Consider the following 20,431-nt stretch of genomic DNA (forward strand, 5'->3'; position numbering starts at 1 on the left):
CGTGCATCAGGGGAGTTTTTAAATCATGTTTTGCATGTTTGATCCTTCTCGCCTTATGCGGAAAGCATAAGCGCGGAGGATTAGCTTTGGATGGAAATGAAAAACAGACTAAATAGTGCCAGAGTGTGGCTGCATTAAACAAGAAAAACACCCAACACCTCGAAACCACCGACATTTTTGGAGTCCGTCCTTCGCACACAAAAAGAAAAAAAACGGCAACTTCTCTTGGTCGAAGTCGAAATCAACGAAAAGTCCAACGCCAGTCACGGACACGCGAGTCGCCGGGGAGGGGGGGGGGGGGGGGGGGGCTGAGAAAGTAAATGAAAAAACAACCGTTCTTTCTTCACCGCACAGTTTACTTGCCCTGCCGCCTGCCTTCACGCCGTCCTCCTTGGCCGATCGAGTGTTGTCTCGTTTTCTTTCTCGTTGTGTTTGCGCGCGGCTTCGGGAAACTGTAACGTGCTGACGAAAAGTACCGTTTGTTTTGCGCGATCCGGAACACTATACACCGCGGCCAACCTCCCGCTGGACCCCAGCCCACATCAACCATGTTCAGGGTGGCTGTAAAGACGTGCGGGAGAGGAACTATGTACTGAGAGAAAACATAAATATAAATATAATGAAAAAAAAAACGGAACCAGCAATAGTTCGAGCGAGACCCTTACGGTGGAATGCATTACAGGAGGGAGGAAACGGGATTTGGCGGTGTAGGCAGGCTTCGCAACAGGTGTGTCAGGCTCCGATGCTGACTTACCTCCGGTCGGAGAATGATGGAAAGCTTTTAACTGATAGAGAACGGAGGGTTATGATTTCCCAAAGTGGAGTTTAAGATTTTGTGGTTTTATAGATTTTTCTTCTAAAGAAAAGCTTTTATGATAAGGAAACTTCAACCTCATTCCTCGATCATAGTTCAACGTGGGACGTGGAGGGAGAAAGATATGTTGCTTGACTTCCTTTCGAGATTGGAAAACTAGTTGGTATTTCCAATCACGGTCACGATTCGTCTGGAGACTGCGATATATATTTTTTTCCCTTGTTTCAGAAGCCACACGCACTTAAAGAAGAAGAAAAAACCACGACCACACACGTGCGCGAGCGCGCTCGTTGATAATCGCCGGGTTGTGTCGTCCGAGTCCCCCGGTCTTGTTATTTGCGTATGCTCGCATGAGCGGACTGAGGTTATTTTTCGACGGAAAAAAGTTGTGTGGTTTTTTACTCACACACACACACAAGCCAGATCGAAGCAGAAAGAAGGGAAAAAAACCCAGTTTCCAAGTGGTGCTGCGGGTTGCAAGGCCAACGTCAACATCGGCATCTGTGCAATGGATGGCGGCAGCTCCGTCCAGAGTCCATTATTTGCTGTATTCCGTTTTATTTCATTTTATTCCCACAATTTGCATGTCTCAACCGTGTTCGGTTTGGTGGCGGGAGAGTGTCTCCAGGCGCGCGATTTTTTGGCCAACTCCATATAAGGTCAACACGACGCTGAGCGATCGCGCTTTCCGGACGTGTGATGTTTGGTGATCGTAGGGAAAACAGCATATTTATAATCCGTTCCAAATGTTCTTTGGCATTATTGCTAAGATTTTACTGCTCGATTGTGATTGATTGGTGAACAGATGAATTTCTATCGTACTCTGCCGACTGCTTGACACATTTAAAATGTAACACATGGGGTTTGAAAGTATAGTGACATTTAAAACATTGTTATGTGGACAAAATTACTAACTCAAACAAAACGATCTCATTTACTGTTGAACTGTTTTGTTTTCATCCTTTTTTTCTATGTAATCTATTCTCATTTGTTTAGCTAAAGCTAGTGATTTTTACTTATTAAAACACTTTGACGTCCGCAAAATTCACAAACGCTTTACGATCGGTTTGCATTATTGTCCTATTTTTATTCGAATTAACGTACGAACAGCAACGCGCGTTGAGAAATTCCGTTCCATTTGATGTTTGTTTACATCCTAGTAAGCTGTGGCGAGTGTCAGGTGACAGCGTTGACAGCACACCAGAGTGATGTGAGCGGATAAACTCCAACACGGGTTCATTACACCTATGCGTGAATCCGGACGGCAAAGTGTTAATTATTTTTCCTGTGTTGCCAAAATTACAGATATTTCGCCACAAAGAATACTGAGTGGCAATGCATCGTGAGCTTATGAGAGTTCTATAATATCTTTTAAGGGTTTATCATCGGGTAAAACGTTTTTCATAGGCGACAAAAGTTGGCACCTCGTCCTCGGGACACATTTGACACTCTCAGATCAAATTAGCCCCTAGGTGACCCAATTTATGCAGCTCTCAGATTGATCAAACTAGGTCAAATAAGGTTCAATATCTTACCCCGAAAAAACAACGGCTTGCGGTTATAGTTTGCGCCCAGGAACTGAACCTGCTCCGGGCGGGCGAGGGGGAACAAAGTAACGCCAAGAATCGATCGTTGGCTGCTCACTTTTATGCCCCTCTTGGTTGGAAAAGAGCCTAGGGCAACTAGCTAACTCGTATTTCCGTCTTCCTCCCGGCCCTCCCCCAGCTCGAACAACGACCACGACCACGACCACGACCACGACGACGACGACGATATCAGTTGTCAGGGCGCGCATTTGCAATGCAAATTGTACACCGAGCCACCTGGTCCGACGTCCCTCGCGCTTCCCTCCCCCCTCACCTTGCGCTCACTCTCGTAACTCGCGGTGGAAGTCATAAAAATAATCATACACCTCCCACTCCTCCAACTCCAACAACATGCCGCCGTCGACCCGTCTGACTCCCGTTGGGAGTTTCGTTCGGTGCACCGGAATAATGTTCCCTTTGGGGATCTCCCCCTCCGCTTGCTCCACCATGCAACCGTTTGAAAGTTGCACTTGGAGCACGCAGACGCCGCGTTGTATTGTATGATGTTGGCTTGAATCCCGCCCCCCCGCACACACACACACACACGAGGGTGGCAAACATAATAGTGGTGGCATGTAATTTTTATGGTCCACGGTTGGTGTGTGCGCCAGTGTTTGGCCTTCATTTCGACGCTGCCGGCGTCACATTGGATGCATATTGTTGCAATGTTGTTGTCAGTATTGCAGAGAAGCCACCGTACCATCCCTTACGATACCCCTTTTTGGTCAGTGTTGATTGGACAATGGTCAGCTTACACCAACAATTTCATTTTATTTTGACGGAGAGTCGCAAAGTTCACATAAAATGTTCCCCACCAAGAAATCGAGTGATATTTTTCTTGCAACTTTCGCGAGGGTAATTAATTCATAAAAATGCCCTTTAATTTCCCATAACCACGAATGGGGCAGATGGAGGGAGGAGGGTCCACATCATAAATGCATCAATTAAAATGCAACGCGCCACCGACACGAAAAAGGCAAGAATGCAAAATCGAACTGTCAAGGTCGTTGACCCAAATCATCAATGCTACCACGGACGGTTCCGTCGCGCAGACTGGCGTGGTGACGGCTTCGGACGGTGGTCGGGTGGCATTTTTTCTCCCCTCGGTTTTCCCACCCCCACCCTCAAACCCCTCACTTTCCACTTCTATATTTTATTGTTTATACTCACGTCAATTTGTTGATGTGCTCAATTTGTGCGGGGAGAAAGAGAGTTTCTTATTTTTCTTGCCTTGCAATTTCCATGCCTTTTCGCTTTTTCGCTGCATCTATCGGTCGCTTTCCTTTCCACGTCGTGTCTCTCGTTCCGGCCAATTGGGCCGTTGATGGGGCGACGAGACAGGGCCCCGGATCAGGATCAGAAAGGAGAGCGTGTAAAAGGGGAGGGTGGCGGGACACAACGATTACGCCGTCTCCCTGCAGATGTTGTCTCGCCTGGCGATGTTGTCGTCTTCGTGGTGGTTTCGATCCTGGTTGGCACCCTAGTGTTGGCGTTGTTGGTCGTTTTTGCAGTTCTTTTGAATGTGAAAGAAGAAAACCGGTTGTCCAAAGGCAGCAGAAGAAGGGCCTGTGGTGACCAACCGTTGTTTGGGTACAATCTGTGTCTGTTGATACGAGCATAAATAATTGAACTCCGCAGCCTTTCCCTCGTGGAGTGTTTTGCTGCAGATGCGTGGAATATATATAAAGTATGCCAGTCGAAAGAAAACCAGGCAACCCCGGGGGTGATGCGGTCACCGGTTTTTGTTGAGCCCGTCGGGTTTTCCCACCCCACAGTTTTCCAGCCACCCAATGTCAACTACAACGAGCAGTTCGCGCTGCAAAGATGTCTTTCAATCATTCTCGTGCGTGTGGCTGTGTTCGAGAGAAAACAGTGAGAAAATATGTGTTAATGTTGCGAACGCATTGAAAGGAGGCCATTGTTGTTGTTGTTGTTGTTGATGAGAAAAGGGGAGGAAGAGAGCGAATGTAACCGGGGGTTAGGGTTGCCAGCAACACCATCACCACACCTCCCGATGAAGATCGGTAGCATAAAATTTGCATTCCATTTTCATGCTCGCACTGAATGAACACACCTTCGGTGGACTGGTTCGGTTGATTGTTTTTTTTTCCTATGCTTTCACAGGTTTTGCTTGTTCGCCTTCTCCAATAACAATGTTTATAGATAAAATAATAAAAAAAGAAACACCCAGTAACCCATCCAAGAGTCCTTCGACACTTTCTCCTCCGTCATCAATCAAGAAAGGAGGGGAAGAATGCCGAGGGAAGGAAAGTGAAGAGCCCGAGATTATTACTGCACGCTTCGAGGCGGTTTTTATGGCTTGGAAAATTATCTACCGGTCCGGGCTTCCCCCCCTTCCGCCCTTGTTCGCCCTTGTGCAAATGGCATAGATGCTGACCTCGATGTCGAGCCAGTGCCGTTTGTGTGTAGGTTTGTTGAGGAAGGTTCCACAGTCCAGTGTCAGTTTAAACCAGGTTGGCGTTAGGGCAGGAGGCGGCAAAAGGTTAGAGGTCAGCATCGGAACGAGGGCAAGATGAAATCAGTTGCGAATGATTCAATTTGCTCGTCCGCTTAAGCTCTAACACTAAAGGTGACCAGGAGTATCACACACCTGTGCAAAACATTATGATGCTGGTGGTGTCTAGGGCGGGAAACATTAGAGGGAAGAGATGGACAATGTTTATAGACGACCATATGGAATCAGCTCGCCGGTAGCTGTTTAATCTACATTTTCACGGTCCTTTTGGTCGCAATCGAAATTGCATTAATGGTCGTAGCTCAAATGGGAGCGTGCCTAATTTAATTGTGCTTCTTTAATAAGCTTTAAGCTGTGCACACTGTGGTGGTGATGTGCGCTGTATGTGGTAGGTTGGAGCTAGCGATGAGAATAACGATTCAGTGATTCAATTCAGAGTGGGTGAGTTGGAATAGGGAATCAATTCTTTAATTCACTCAAGTATGAATTGACACAGTGAGAATGTATTGGCTCAGTGAGAAATGTATCAATTCAGTGAGAATGTATTGATCAGTGAGAATGTATTAACTTAGTGACAGTGATTTGACTCAGTGAGAGTGAATTGGTTCAGGAAGAGTGAATTGGTTCAGGGAGAGTGAATTGGCTTTTTCGCGAGCTGAAATAACGCAGTTTTTTGATGGATAATTACTGATGAACTGAACTGACCTGATAATCACTGATTATACATCGAAAAATGTGCAGTTTTGAGCTTGTAAAATAGTCAAATCTTTCTGAGGGAGCCAATTCACTCTCAACGAGCCAATTCACCTTCACTGAGTCAATACATTCACACTAAGCCAATACATTCTCACTGAGTCGAAGCATGAATGAGCCAAAATAAATCATCTTGGTGAATTGAATCAATTCACTCATTCATTAGGATGAATTGGCTTACTCACTCACTCTGACACAGTTTGCACATCATTAGTTGGGGCCAGACCATCGATGTAGTTGATTGGTCTACTTGGATTGATTCGGATTAAGATAAAGATTCATGAGTCTTCGGCTATGAGTGGAAAGGGTCGTGACGATTGATGAATCTTAAGTCTAATGCCTTCTTCTTTTATTCTTCCTAATGTAAACTCCTTAATTAATTCTTTCTTCATTCCTTTCTTTCTCATTTCAGTTATAAACCAATGAACGATGGAACCATCACCAGCTTCAGCCGTACCAGCAGAGTCCGCCACGGTCACAGAAACTCCATCCGGCGATGGGAAACCGACACAAGAGGAGGTCAATTCTACTCAACTCACGGCTCCGGCGTCACCTGTACCGCCACCCACTCAGCAGTGCACCACCACCACTACCAGCGGCAGTCCCCGGATACCGGAAGAGGCACCTACTCCTAATGAGCCATCGATGGCGACACCCGCGGATTCAGCGGTCGGTACCGAGGATGAGTCGACAAAAGAGCCCACCGAATCGGTGCAACCAGAGAAACCGGCGGATGTTATCGATCCACTTCCGGGCAACAGCGGGCAGTCGCCACCGGAAATAACGACAACTACGCAAGAGACGGAAACACCGACGGAGAAGGAGAGCGCCGGTGTCGGTGTGATCGATCAGGGTCAATCGGAGGCAATGGAAACGACCTCCTCGTACCTCGTGCCGAACGATGGTGAGGTGAAGCAGGATGAGCCCGTCCTTGAATCGCCGCGCGCATCGACAGACCAAGTGAATGCGAAGGAAGCGGGCTCCAGCTCCTGCGAGATGTCTTCTGAATCCGTCCCCACATCCTCTTCCAACGACAGTGAAGTGCCACCGAGTGGACCACCGCCTCCTCCACCGCCTGCCACTACACCTCCTCCGGAGGTGGAATCATCGACTGCGTCACCGGAGAAAAGGACTGAAGAGCACGTGGACTATGTGGAGCCGCCGGTCGACGCAGGGTCCAGTGCAGTGTGTGCGGTGGACAGTAGCAGCGGTAGCAGTCCCCCTAGAGACCTGACGACTGACCTGAACCGAGGCAGCGGCACCGATGGTAGTGATAATGTAAATAGTATTAGCACCAGTGGGAGTTGTGAGCCGGAAGAATCTCACCAAGCCCGAACCGTCGGGTCGGGTCGGGATGCGAATGATGATCCACCTGGAGATCCGCAGCCGAACATTGGATCATCCACTTCGGCCGTGGAACCAGCGGTTGATACAGCGGCTGTGATAGAGGACAAACCACCACCAGCTGTCGCCGGGGCCGGGGCGGTAGAACTGAGCGAAGGGGCACCAGATCAGAAGGAAGTGAATGGAAAACACGAGCCGGAACCTTCAACATCGAGTGAAATTATGAAGACGGTGGAAAGCGAAAAGAAACCAGAGGCAAGGACATCTCGAAGCAGCAGCGTACACGATCGTCTAAGTGACGCTGAGGACAATCCCCGGCAGCAGCAAACCAACGAGGAGAACGCATCCGTTGGGAGCAGTACCAACGGAAATACTCACACGCTCAACGAGAAACTGCAGCAGGATACTGAGCCGTCGCAAAGTCGCGAATCGAGCACCGTTCCACCGGAACCGGATCCGGGGCCTTCTTCCTCCGGCCGGGAGGAACCACGATCGAGCACGGGAGGAGAGAGAGCCTCAATCGAGAGTAGTACAACGTCGAAAAGTGACAAAGATACGAGCGACCCTTCGAAGGATGAGGGAAATGTGTCCGGTGTGGATGGGAAAGCAGTCGGAGGAGGAGGGGTCGTTAACAGTGGGAGAGTATCTGACTATCAGTCACCCTCGGGGCAGCCGACCGCCCGCAATCCCCTCCAGTTCACCGAGGTGGCCAACGATGAGGTCGAGCTGAAGGTAGACGGGGGCCATCTGCTAGATCGTGTGATCAAGCTGTCGCTTCTCAAGGGCCTCCAGGATGGGGGGAAACGTCTAGCCAAGAGCAGTCTCATCATCTCCGGTGCCTGTGAAGGGTCCAACGGTGAGGCAACGCTGGCCACAACTTCCTCCCTCAGCAAGGCGAAAAATGCGGCCGGGTTGCGACTGGTGGAGGAAAGCAAAACGACTCCCCCGGCACTGGTGGCCCCGCCGGCGGCGGCGGCGGCGGTGGTGCCATTGGTTAATGGCACCGTGGATACGGTTTCGGTGAGGGAACTGGCGAGCAGCACCCGAGAGGATCATCAACGCGGCCCGCCAGTGCCGAGGGTGCGTCACTCGAGCGAAACGGTTAGCAGCGGGTCGGGAGAGCTGGAAGACACACGCGGAACGTGGCACGGCGGCAACAGTGCATTGGACTTTCGGGAAGAAGCTGTCGGCCGTGCGTCTCAGAACGACGAACCTCAGAACTCCGCCGTAGAACAATCAACAACGTCGCACGATGGCTATAGAAGACCGCATTCGCGAGAACTGGTAGCGAGTAGCGAACATTTGCCCGTGAAGGCACGCAAACCACAGTACTACGCCAGTATTCCGGACTTTTCCAAGCAGTCCAAGTTTTCCCCATCGCCACCGGGCAACTCCAGCGGTGGTGCGGTGGCAACATCGACTTCAACGGCTGCGTCCTCCACGAGTAGTAGTCCGGCGGCGAAGAGTCTTACCCAGCTGCACATGAAAACGCCCGACTTTAGCCGCTTAGGAGTGGTCTCGAGTACTGCCACCGCAACTTCTTCCACCTCCATGCCGGGTGTCGCTGTTAGTCAATCTTCTCCACCGATTTCCGGAGCGGCGGCCTCGACAACGGTGACCACCAACTCCCCAAGTAATGCGGGTGTGCGTACAACAAGTGAGCTGAAAATATCCAACCCGGACTTTTCGAAAGGTTTTGCCTTCGGACATCCTGGGTCTGGAGCTGGATATCCGGGATCTCCGGGGCAGCAGTCACTGCCTCCGCCGCCTGCTGGTTCTCCGTACGTTTCGCCGGATACGTTCAGTAAGCTCATCAAGGAGCGGAACTATATTGCCGACTTACAGTTGAAGAATCCACCTCCCTCCAATGGGGCGGAGCCGCACAGTGAGGGACTGAAGAGAAGTGTTGTAGTTGACACCACGACCCATTCGGGAAGTGTACCGAAAGCCTCGCCGTACGAGCCTGTCGCGGAAAGTTCGTACCATCACCACCACCATCGGGGTCAACCGTTGGATAACGCAATGGATTTGGAACCACAGGCGCATGTGATACACAAAAAGTCTGCAAGACCACAACCGCCACCATCGGGCGGTGTGCCCAAGACTTGGAACCCACCGGAATTCAGCAGCACACACTTCACGCAACCTCAGGGAAGCAATCGGCCACCGGTTTCTTCGAACGGAAGTGTGACCGGTGGACCATCATCTTCATCGTCCTCTTCTTCGCCGGCCCCTCGGGATCCCTCTCCGGCACCGTCGTCGTCGTCCGCCTCGCCACACCCGGGAAGTTATGGTGCCCAACCCTACCCCCCGTACGGTGGCAAACCTTCACATCCGCTTCCTCCATCGACGGAGCGTATCATCGTGAACAACGTGCGTACGTACTACCCCGAACAGGCCGCGCTACCCACCGGCACCGTCCCGGTTCCGGTCGGTGGTGGGAGCTCCAGCAAACAAACGGTGGCGCCACCGCAGCCACACTATCACCATCCCGGTTTGCCGAAGGTGAAGGATCCCGAGTTTCGATTGGATCACAACAAGGAGCAGCAACTGCTACAGGAAGGTACCATTATCACGGTGAAGCAACCGTCCTACCCGAACCACATCGCTGGGCGACCTCAGCAGCAACCGACACATCCTGCCGCAGCCAGGTCACCGTCGGCCGAACGACGCGAAGCACAGATGTTGCAGAACTCGCAGGAGATTCTCTACCGGGACTATAGGCAACACAAGAGGCCATCGGTGGGAGGTGGTGGTGGTGGAAGTGGTAGACCGACGTCGGGACCACTGCAGGGAACTCCTACTTCCCAAGGTCCTCCACCTCCTCATCCTCCCGCGAATGATCGTCGATCGCCTTATGACGCCTACTATCATCCGATGATGCACCATCAGCGTGGACCGGTTCATCCACAGGCCGCCGGGTCCGGTTTAATGCATCCTCCACCACCGAATTGGCCAGGTGCTGGACCAACTCCTCCTCCTCCTCATCCTACTCCTTCACAGCAGCGAGGTGGCGGTGTTGTCGCACGCAGTAGTCCGCATGACAATGGAACCAGTCCCGTGTCATCACCGGCTCCCCTTCCACCGGGTGGTTCGATTCCAAGCCCAACTCACCACTATTACACTCACCCGCAACACCATCACCCTCAGCAACACGGTGGTCAGTACAAGAACTCACCTAGCCCGGTGTCCGGTTCGGCGTACGGTTCGGCCGCCTCACCAACGCAACCGATGGCGGCGGCGGGCAAGTACCCACCGCCGGCGCAGCAACCGTACGGCCGATCGGAAGCCGAGCGGGATCCGTACACCAAGGGGCAAACGCCCGGCATATACAAGGCCGGATTGGACTACAATATGGAGCAGAAGTTCGCCGAAGTGTACCAGGCGCATCAGGAGAAGGAGAAACAGGCTGCCGAAGCGGCCACAACGCCGGGAAGGCAACCCTCACGCAATGCTCCCCGGACTGGTGGAAGTCCCGGTGGGGTATCTTCCGCTTCGAGCAGTGCCGCCGCGGGTGGTGGACCTTCGAAACCGGTATATGGAGCGTATGATCCATACGGTGCTTACTATCATCACTCGCAGGCCACCCCGTCACCGACATCAACCCCTTCGCCGGTGCCCTCGCCACATCATCGGAAGTACAGCGGTCCACCGTCGCGCGATCCCTCGCCATTGGGTCAGCAAGGTGCACCGTCACAGCAACCGCTTCACCATCGCTCCAATGAGTCCCTGTACCACCTGACTCCTGGCCCGGCGTCAGTTTACATGCATTCGGGACCACCGAGAGATCCTGCGGCAAACGGTTCGCATGATCCCCGAGGTGGCGCTGTTCAACAACAACAAACCGCCGGCATTCCGTATCACGCCAATCAGCCTTCGTCGTCGTCCACCTACCCGATGCCGACACCGTACGCCACCGGGGTAGCGATACCACCGTCGGCCAGCAATCCACCGCAACATTCTGTGATAAATGCGGCCTCCTACGATCGCCACTACCAGCCTGCATCACATCCATCCTACGGAGGATCGTCTTCCTCCCAAAGCTCGCAGGGAACTCCACATCACGGGAAGTCACTTCCTTATCCACCGGGAAGGCAGCCCCAACACCAGCAACCGTTACAACCACCACCACCTCAGCCACAAGCTGGCCCAGTGCCGGCGAGTGCCAACGGAGGAGTGTCAGTCCCTTCCAGCGCTCCCTCATCATCGTACTCGTACCCGCATCATCCCCCGATGGTGGCGGCGGCGACGTCGGAGTCGGCCGTTATCCATCCACCGGTCGGTAGTAAAAACATTCCCGTGCGTGTCATTGCGACAGCTCCGCCGGCTTCCAAAGTGGCCGGATCCGGACAGCAACACACTCTTTCGAACTCCGCCCGACCAACGGGAGGAGTTGGAGCGTCTTCCTCGATGGCGTCATCGCAGGGAGTGGTAAGAGGAGTGGCTGGAGGAGCCACCGGTGGTGGTGGTGATGAACGTGGTGTGACCGCCGATGGTGTCGGCACTGTAACGGCGGTGATCATTGCTCCGGCGAAGCGTGAATCTCCGTTGGATCTTTCGGTGAAAACCGTCAAAACGAAGGCTGACTCGACCGGGTGCGATGACTATGGGAATGTGAGTGCGAGCAATAGCAGCATCAGTAGCAGTAGTAGCAGCAGTAGTAGCAGCACCAGCAGCAGTGGTGGTAGTGCCGCCCTGTTGGCCACCCGCCCGCGAGGAGGAGAGGTCGTTCCGAAGGTGGACTTCAATCCGAACTTCAACAAACATATTCCACCGAGTCCACACAGTTCCGGTCGGGGGTCGACACCGGGTGGTGGACCACCTCCGGTGGCCTCAGGTGGAAGACCTTCGGATCCGCTACCTGGCCCACCTCCTCCCCGCCACGTTTCCGTAATCAGCCCCGCCATACCGCCGGGGTATGATAAGACGACGGATGCGTATATGTCGGCAAAGTATCGGGCCGTCGGAGGACCGCTGGTAACCCCGGTGTTGCACTACTCTCCCCACTACCCACTACCCCCGCATGGAGCCCCGGCAGGATATGATCCCGCTGCTCCACCGGGGAACTCATCCAAATCCCAGGCAGATCCATACTCCAGCCCAAAACAACAACCCGGGTCAGGACAGCCCGGTCCAGCATCGGGCAGTGGTTCGGCTAGTAGCAAGAGTGTTTACTATCCCCCTGCAGCAGCAGCACCAGGCCCAACGCACCCTGGCATGTCGAATGCGCCACATCAGCCAACGATGGATTATATGCGAGGTGGGAAACCGCTCGGTGGAAGCATCATCACTGGCCAGGCACTTCCTTCGGGAAGCCGTGCGCCAGCTCTACCACCACCACCGCCATCTGCTTCCGCCAACCAGCACCAGGGAGCAGTAGCACCACCACCTCCAAGCCGCCCGGACGACGCCAGGAGTGAAGATCGCAAGTTTGTCGAGAACATGCTCAAGAAGAAAACGTCCCCCTCGTCGGACGTCATCGCCGACCTTCAATCCGGACGGTTTCCCACGCGTTTGCCGCAGAGTTTGGTACCGAAAAAGCGTGCGGCAGCTGCTGCCGCTGCGGCGGCCGCGGCCGAAGCTGCCCAATCGAAGGCCGCATCCGGCGGTTCACCGAATGTTCCATCGCCGGCCAAGGTGGGCAAGTACGAGGAACGTGAGCAGCCGGGGCATGAAGCGGCGACACCTGGATACCATCCTCAAAATGCACCAAAGGACGGACTTTACCATGCTGGCCCAGCTAAACCTTATGGAACGGGGGAAAACCTACCGCAGCTTGGAGGCGGTAGTAAGCGTACGGAGACTGCTGTCCATCCTTCCGTCATAACGACCAACTATCACCACCAACAACAGCAACAGCATCACCACCAACAACATCAGCAGCAGCAGCAGTACCCTCCGGACATGCGTTACTATCCACACCAACAACCGGTGGGACCATCGAAACCACGGGAGGATCCCGTGGCCCCGGTTTATCATCAACCGCACCTGCGTGGCGGTAGTTCCCTACCGTATGGCCATGCGTATCATCCGCAGTACCACCATTCGGAGCATCCGCAACATCTCGGAGCTTACCCCCAGCATAAGGATCCAAGTGGACAGCCAATGTTTCGGTACAGTGAGCCACCCAAGTCCTCGCCGGAGTCCACCAGCGTCCAGCACATGCAATCGCACATACACTACACCGGTTCGGCGGGTGTTCCTGGTGGGAAAGAGTACCAGCATCAACATCAGCAACAACAACACCCTCCTCCTCCTCATCATCTTCAACAGCAGAGTTTGCCTTCTTCACATGGGAAGAGTGGCGGAATCGAAGTGGCACGTTCTCCATACGTTCCTCCGCCGCATAGTTCACCCTACGGAGGAGGAGTACCACCACCACCACCACAAGTACCAGTACCGGTACCGTCGTCGCAACAACATCCACAACATCATCGTGGCGCGGACCAGGCGGTGATTTCGAAGTTACGCACCAGCCTGGAACTGAAGGAGTTCAAGGAGAAGCAACGCATCAGTCAGCTCCGCAAGCTCCCATCCGGCGATCCGGTGGAGGAACCTCCGGTACATTCCAACCCGCCCACAACCCCCGTCACACCGGACGCTCCCTCGTCATCGGCCCGGTTTCGCACCAAGGGTGAACTGAAGGGTTACACACCGTTGCCTTTGCCACCGAGCGTTCCGGATCCCTCGAAGCGGGAGGGAGACGCACCAAAGGATCACGAAGGAGGCGTTAGTGGTGGTGGTAAGACGGAAATGGATGGAACCGATGCGCCGCTCGGTGACGGTGCAGGAGCAGCGACACCGTTGCTGGATATAGTGGACTGGGGAAGCGCTTGCAATGAGTTCGTGGAGCAGCTGCAGACGGGAAAGAAGCGCGGACGACGGAAACGATCGTCAACGACGACGCCGGTGGGTGGACGTGGTTGGCACGGGCTCGGGCAGGACGGCGGTGAGCTGATGGCGGCGACCGTTGGTGACGGTTCCAGTGCGGATCTGTCCGCCGTACCGAAGGATGTGCTCAATTCCGCCCGATCACCGCCGAAGCAACATCGGCTCGATCGTAGCGGGAGTGTTAGTTCGAGCGATGAAGATAAACCACTGTTGCTGCTCCGTCAGCAGTCCCAGCAACAGCAGCAACAGCACCGGGACGAGGACGAACCGGACCCCCGGCAGCAGCCTCAGCATATGGTCGTCGATAGTCACACCCGGAACATGCTGCTCTCGACCGTGGAGAAACTGACGGACAAACTGGCGCGTAATATGCGCGAAAAGCAACGGCTCGAGCTGGAGCAGAAGCACGAGGCTAAGCTGGGTCGGTCGAGCAGCACGGACAGTGACACGGCCCGGTTAGCGTCGGCGGCGGCGCAACGAGCAAAGGCACGCGTCCGTAAGCTGCGCCACCGGTCGAGCATCGTTTCGTCGTCGGTGCTGAAATCCTCCGATGGGGACGGTGACGTGACGGCCGACGAGGACGAAACGATTAAGGCGGGTGGTGGGAAGCGTCCCTTGTTGCACTCTTCCCTGGCCAACAGTAGTAATGCGGCGAAAAGGAAGCGCCTCGAACGTCGCTCGTCGTCGGCCTCGTCATCGGAGAGCGAGCAGCCCGAAGTAGAGCCCCCCGAAGTGGTCCGTCGTAAGCGGGGCCGTCCGAAGGGTTCGCTTGGTGGAGCGAAGAGGGCTCAGCAGCAGCAACAACAGCAGCAACAACAGGCCACGATGACACGTTGTCAGACGAGCACTCTGAAGCAGGATCCGAATGAAAACAGCGATCTCAGCTCGGAGGACGATAAGACATCGAAAGCGTTGCGTACCCCGCCGGTCAAGGGCGAAAGGAACGCGTCCAGCCATCGGGCAGATTCGACTAAAAAGGGCGGTGGGAGTGGTAGTGGTGGTAGTGCGGGAAACGGGGGAACGTCCGGTGGTGGCTCCAAGAGTGGCGGCCAGCAGGTAAAGGTGGACAATTCTACCACCGGCGAAGGAAAAGCGAAAAAGAAATCAACTGACAACCATGACAACGGTACGCCCCGGAAGTCGGAGGAACCGGCCAACGGCAATGGTTCGTCGAGCAAAAAGCCCCCCGCCAAACCGCGCACCACTTCCCGCTCCAAGACACCGGTGGTGCAAGGGCAAGGGGTCAATTCATCCGGTGGTTCCTCCTCCTCCTCGTCCTCGTCATCGTCTGCATCTTCGTCGTCGTCGTCTTCCTCGTCGTCGTCGGAGGCGGAAGACCGGGAAACGATGACCCGCTCGAAGAGCAAGCGGGAAGCGGAACGGCGTCGCTCCAACTCGAAGGTCCTGCGCAACGACAAGATCGTGGAAAACCTTTCCGCCACGGTCAACCACCGGAGGGCACGGATCGAGAACGAACGTACCCCGACCAAGCAGAAGCAGACAAAAAACTCCCGCGAAACCCCGGCGTCGTCGGCGGGGAAGCGCTCAAAGCCGGCCGAATCGGACTCGGATCGATCGGCGGCGACGACGACGACACCGGCAGCAGTGTCGGCGGAAAAGGTGACCGGTGTTCCACGGAAGCGCACACGTCAGGCGTCAAAAAACGGGCCCAGTTCCTCGGTGGAATCGGATCAGGGCAGCTCTAGCGACGACGAAGGGACGGCGGCGGCACCGGGAGCTACCGATCTTAACGAACGTTTGCGAAAACGCCGGTCAAAAAACGGCTCCGAACAAGCGGGAGGAAAAGTGCCCTCGAAAGGGAGCGCCTCCGTAGGTAAGGGATCCCGTTCCCGGCGGGAAAGTACGGCGACGAAAAGCGGACGGGAAGAACCGTCCGCCAAAAAGAAACAACCGACTGCTTCCGGTGCCGCCTCGGCGGGCTCCAGTTCGTCGGGCGGAGGTGGTGGTCGGGGAGGGTCGCGTAAAGGTTCCGTGAAAGACGGTGGCGCCTCCACCGGACCGGCCGATCATTTCTATCCCGGCTGGGAAAAGGAACTGTACGAGTACAAGCGATCACTGAAGGTGCCCCCGGAGCTCATTACCATCGGTGGTGGGTTGTATATGCACCGTATCTCTACGTCCCTGCCCGATCTGGACTCCCCGCATCACAGCGACGGTTCGGAAACGTTCTCGGAGATCGTGAAGAAGCTCAACCAGAAGGAGGAAGCAGGAGGACCACCGAACGTATCCACGCCACCCGCTCCGAAGCGTATTAAAACGAAAGCGGCGGCGAAGCAGCAGCAACCACCGACCGCTCAAGCGTGTGGCCAGGCGGTGAAAGTTAAAGAAGAGCGCCCGGAGTCGCTCCAGGAGCAACGCAAGAAGAAACTCGATGGCAATGAAAAGTTCAGCTCCATCATCGAACTGCTCCATCGGCGATGTCTTGCCGCTGCGTTGCTTCAGCAGGGCAAAGCGGGAACGGGCGGCACTACTGCTGCTGCGGGCACGGGCAAGCAAAAAGCGAAGGGAGCGAGCGCCAAAGCTAACGTGAACAACAATAACAACAACAACAACAACGAGATCACCGTGAAGCCAAAGCAGGAGTACGAACTTCTTCCAACGCCCGGTGCCGAGTCGGAGTCGCTCTTCGCCAAGAACTGCAAGAAGAAAAAGTCCCTCTTTGACACGGCCATCCTGAAGTCGCGCACCCGCACCGAACAGAAAGCGATGCAAAGTAAGGAGATGATCCGAGAGGTTTTCGGTGCGGATGAGGAACGGCCACAGTCGGCCCCACCGCTCGGTTGTGGTGGGCTGTTCGAGGAGGGTATCCATAATGTCACGTACGACGAGAAGTACAACGAGCTGATGCGAAATGTGGACCGGATTGTGGGTGAGCTGGATGGTAGCAGCGGAGGGGTGGCCGTATCGGTCAAGCAGGAACTCGACGAGGAGCAGGAAGAAGAGGACGGGGCTGAGGACGATGAAGACGACGAGCGGATGAGGGTGGAAGGGGACGACGAAACACAGGACAGCAGTGTGCTCATGAAGGACTCCGAGCGAGACACGCCATCGGTCGCATCGGAGCGAGATCTGCTCGGTGGAACTCCGCTGTCGTTCAAAGGGCTCGCCGTGGCATCGACTCCGGGACCACCGGGAGCGACGGTGGTCGCATCGACATCGACCGGTGTGGTGGGGAACGCCATGCCGGAGAAGAAACGCCGTGGCCGTGGACACCGCACTTCCCGACGAAAGGGCAGCTCGGGGTTTGACTACATCCGGAAGAAGAAGAAACCGTCCCAACAACACCACAACAACCAAGCCAATGGAAGCAACCACCATCGAGGGGGGTTTGGGGCGTCGTCCTCGAACATTAACGGCATATACGGTGGCATTCACGGGGAGTCGCGAAAGAAACCAATGTCGGCCTTCGAAAGGCTGGAGGTGAAAGACGAGACGCACATCAACAAGGAAATACGCAGCTGGGTACTGAACAAGGGCGTCGGGGAAAGTGTGATGCATAAAGCGGCCCGACTTGGCTACACGGTAAGCTGCTAACCACACGTACTAACTCGTTCGAATGAAGTTTCACAACCGATCGGTTTGGCTCGCTTTCAGGACGTCATCGTTTATTGCCTGGAACGGCTCGATATGGACCCGGACCTGAAGGACAACGCGGGTTACACACCGCTCCACGAAGCGTGCGCCAAGGGACATCTGGACATTGCGAACTATCTGCTACAGTATGGCGCGAGCCACTCGGAACCGGCCCCGTCCGGTATGCGTCCGTTGCACGAGGCGGTGGAGAATTCGTTCATCGAAATCGTGCGCCTGCTGCTATCGTTCGGTGCCGATCCAATGCTGACCACCTACAATGGGTCAACGCCGGAACAGCTGGCTGAAAGCGATAGTATGATACGGTTTCTGCAGGACCATCTGAACGATGTGCAGAGCATGGGTCCGACTAAGACGGCGTGGAAATTTGATGGACCATGGAAGATGCATGGTAAGTTGGCAACTTACATAAAAATTCAAGAAAAACAGCATACTAGATGACTTTCGTAACTGTACCACTTTCGTTATTCAGACGCAGAAGAAAGCGGATACAACGTGTTTTCGCACATTCCTGATTTCGATGGGGAAGACAGCGGGATTTCGTCGCTCAATACCAGTGCAGGAAGTACTAGCACCGGGACGAGTGCCAGTGGTACGACGAGCTGTTCCTCTGGTGAACGACGTTGTGATTCGAATTCGAATATCATGACCTTCGAAGAAGTAAACTCGAAGCCACCGTTGGAAAATGGAATCCCTGCAGATGCGACCATTGACGGTGGTGGCAGTAGTGTCCCTGAAAGCCCGGTAGCAGTCGGGGGCAGTGTTGGGCTGCGCAATGGAAAAGTGATGAAGCGTGACCCACAGAAAGATGCCAACACGCTGGTGAACGGCTTCTTGAAGGGGGAAAACCGAACGAAACTGCCGAATGGTGTTGCTGCCCGGTCCGGTGAAGAAAAGTGCAAACCCGCTGATGGGTTGGAAGACGCGCAGCTGCACGACGACGACAACGAGAATGACGGCATGGATGGTTCCGACGGGATGGTGTTCGAGTACGAAGAGTCGGACCGTCCGCTACCACCATTGTACGCGTTGAAGGACGAACACAACGAACGCTGGGTGTTGCTGAGTGACCTCTGTCCATTGCTCAAATTCAAATCGAAGGAAGCCGTACTAAGACAGGTGGGAGTACTTTAGTAGCGCTGGATCAAGCAATCTATAATTAACTCACCATTTTTTTTACATTCGTAGATCTGTCCGAATAACTCCGTCATCAACCAGCGCGATCTGATACGGGAGATGAAGTTCGAAGAGTTCCTAACGCGGGCCCATTGCCTGCAGCTGCTCTGCGCCGGCGAAAAGCTCAACATACACGCGTCAAAGGTGGTGCTAGTGAAGTACAATGACAGCGTCAAGAGCCTGCTGCAGGTGAAGAGTATGATGACGCGCATCTAAATCCGTGTGCAATTCGTATCGAAACCCTAACGGCACTAAATCTGGACACAGTTTGCACGATAATCGATGCAACTAGAACTAAATGTTGCCTTACACACGGAAAAGCGTAGCGAAAAGGCACGGCAAACGACAGCAACTCCGTGTTGTAAATCTTAGAAAACTCGTTTACGATTGTATTACCACTTTACATGAAATTCAAGCAAACCCTCCCATACATCACTAGAAGGCGCTGTGTTCCCACTATCCGGAATAAGAAATGTATTGTAAAGCGAGAGGAATTAAGCAAGGTCGAATGCAATGTATCAGCAAAATGATAGAAACGTCCGATACGGCCTCGGTTTCATCACAGAAGTAATAGATACTTATAGGTTTTTGTTTTTGCATTGCGCAATCACATGCAGTGGAATCGGGAAGAGGGCAATTTTGTGTTGTTTTTAATTTGTTTTTAAACTACCGTTCGTTTTTTTCCGACTAAACGATAGAGAATGTAGTAAATTTTAGTAAACAATAACAAGTTTGTTTCGTTCCAAGCGTGGTGCTGGGAAAGCGTGCCCTTAACTTTGTCACACAGCAATTTGGTGGATAGCAAAGTTTGAGGGTTTTCATTTGACGAAATATTTATTCAATTCCTTCCACCCGTAATATTTCCTTTCCCCGCATTACCTGCTTGCTTCTCTGTGCACTCCTTTGCAAATATTGTGTTTGTTACTTTTTACTACTTTACTTTTAGCAACAATTCTTACAACCCTTTGTACGTACACATCAGTCGCACGGATAGGATAGCCAGTGCACAACACAATTTCCGCACGCCTGGCAAGAGAAACATTAGTAGATTAACAATAGTTATATATTTTTGTTCGATTATATTTAATTTGTTTCTAGTATAATTGTTCGTAACCTTATTCTATCTAAACAATTGTTAGGTTATGTGTTTCTTTGTTTTTGAGATGTAGGTTCGTTTTAATCATTATATCGTTGAATAGACAATAGCAATTAATTAGATACACCAGAACCCATTGTACATACCCTCTCCAAAGGAGGGGTAACTCTTTACTAACAAATTGCTCTTTTATTTTCTCCGATAGGCAGCATTGAGTAAACTCGGGGATGCAATAAATATGATTGTATAAGCACAGAGCAGAAACAAATAGTACTCGAATATGCGTTTGCATGAAACGTTTTTGTTACGAAAAAAATCTGACATACGAAATGTATTGACTACCGCGGGATACCATTGACTGATGTTCTTTTTTGCTGCAATTAATAGATATGATTGATGAAAAAGTCCACCGAGCGGCCAGCTCCCGGATAGAAAGCTGAGAGGAAGTATTAGAAAATGAACAAAATTTAGACTAGTAGCATCAATGAGGCCCGAAACATCGAGTGATGGCGGGACCAGGAGAGATCGGTTTGGTAATGGTATTTAACAGATGGTAGTTTTTTTAAAAGAACGGCAAGGCTAATGATAAGCGTTATGCAAGAAGGAGGTTTCATGGGTTTACTGTGCAGACGAAGAAGAAAATAACGAAACGATGAATGAGCTGTGTCCAGGTCCAGAAACAA

The 20,431-nt window shown here is 53.2% G+C and overlaps 1 protein-coding gene across 1 annotated transcript; it reads left to right on the forward strand.

The window, feature by feature from the left end:
- Positions 1 to 6,058: 6,058 nt before the first annotated feature.
- Positions 6,059 to 19,270, forward strand: LOC131294779 (uncharacterized). The gene is made up of 6 exons (XM_058322823.1): positions 6,059 to 8,531; positions 8,571 to 14,161; positions 14,207 to 17,407; positions 17,480 to 17,867; positions 17,949 to 18,595; positions 18,665 to 19,270. The coding sequence occupies exons 1-6, from the start codon at positions 6,059 to 6,061 to the stop codon at positions 18,866 to 18,868; spliced, it is 12,504 nt and encodes a 4,167-aa protein (XP_058178806.1). The 3' UTR covers positions 18,869 to 19,270.
- The last annotated feature ends 1,161 nt before the right edge of the window (positions 19,271 to 20,431 follow it).

Source organism: Anopheles ziemanni, chromosome 2 (genome assembly GCF_943734765.1).
Source record: "Anopheles ziemanni chromosome 2, idAnoZiCoDA_A2_x.2, whole genome shotgun sequence".
Lineage (NCBI taxonomy): Eukaryota > Metazoa > Arthropoda > Insecta > Diptera > Culicidae > Anopheles > Anopheles ziemanni.

Coding starts and splice junctions, on each gene's coding strand:
- LOC131294779 (XM_058322823.1), top strand. CDS start 6,059: ATGGAACCATCACCAGCTTCAGCCGTACCAGCAGAGTCCGCCACGGTC. Junction 14,162..14,206: donor GGCAGCAGCCTCAGCATATG/GTCGTCGATAGT, acceptor TCGACCGTGGAG/AAACTGACGGACAAACTGGC. Junction 18,596..18,664: donor AGGAAGCCGTACTAAGACAG/GTGGGAGTACTT, acceptor TTACATTCGTAG/ATCTGTCCGAATAACTCCGT.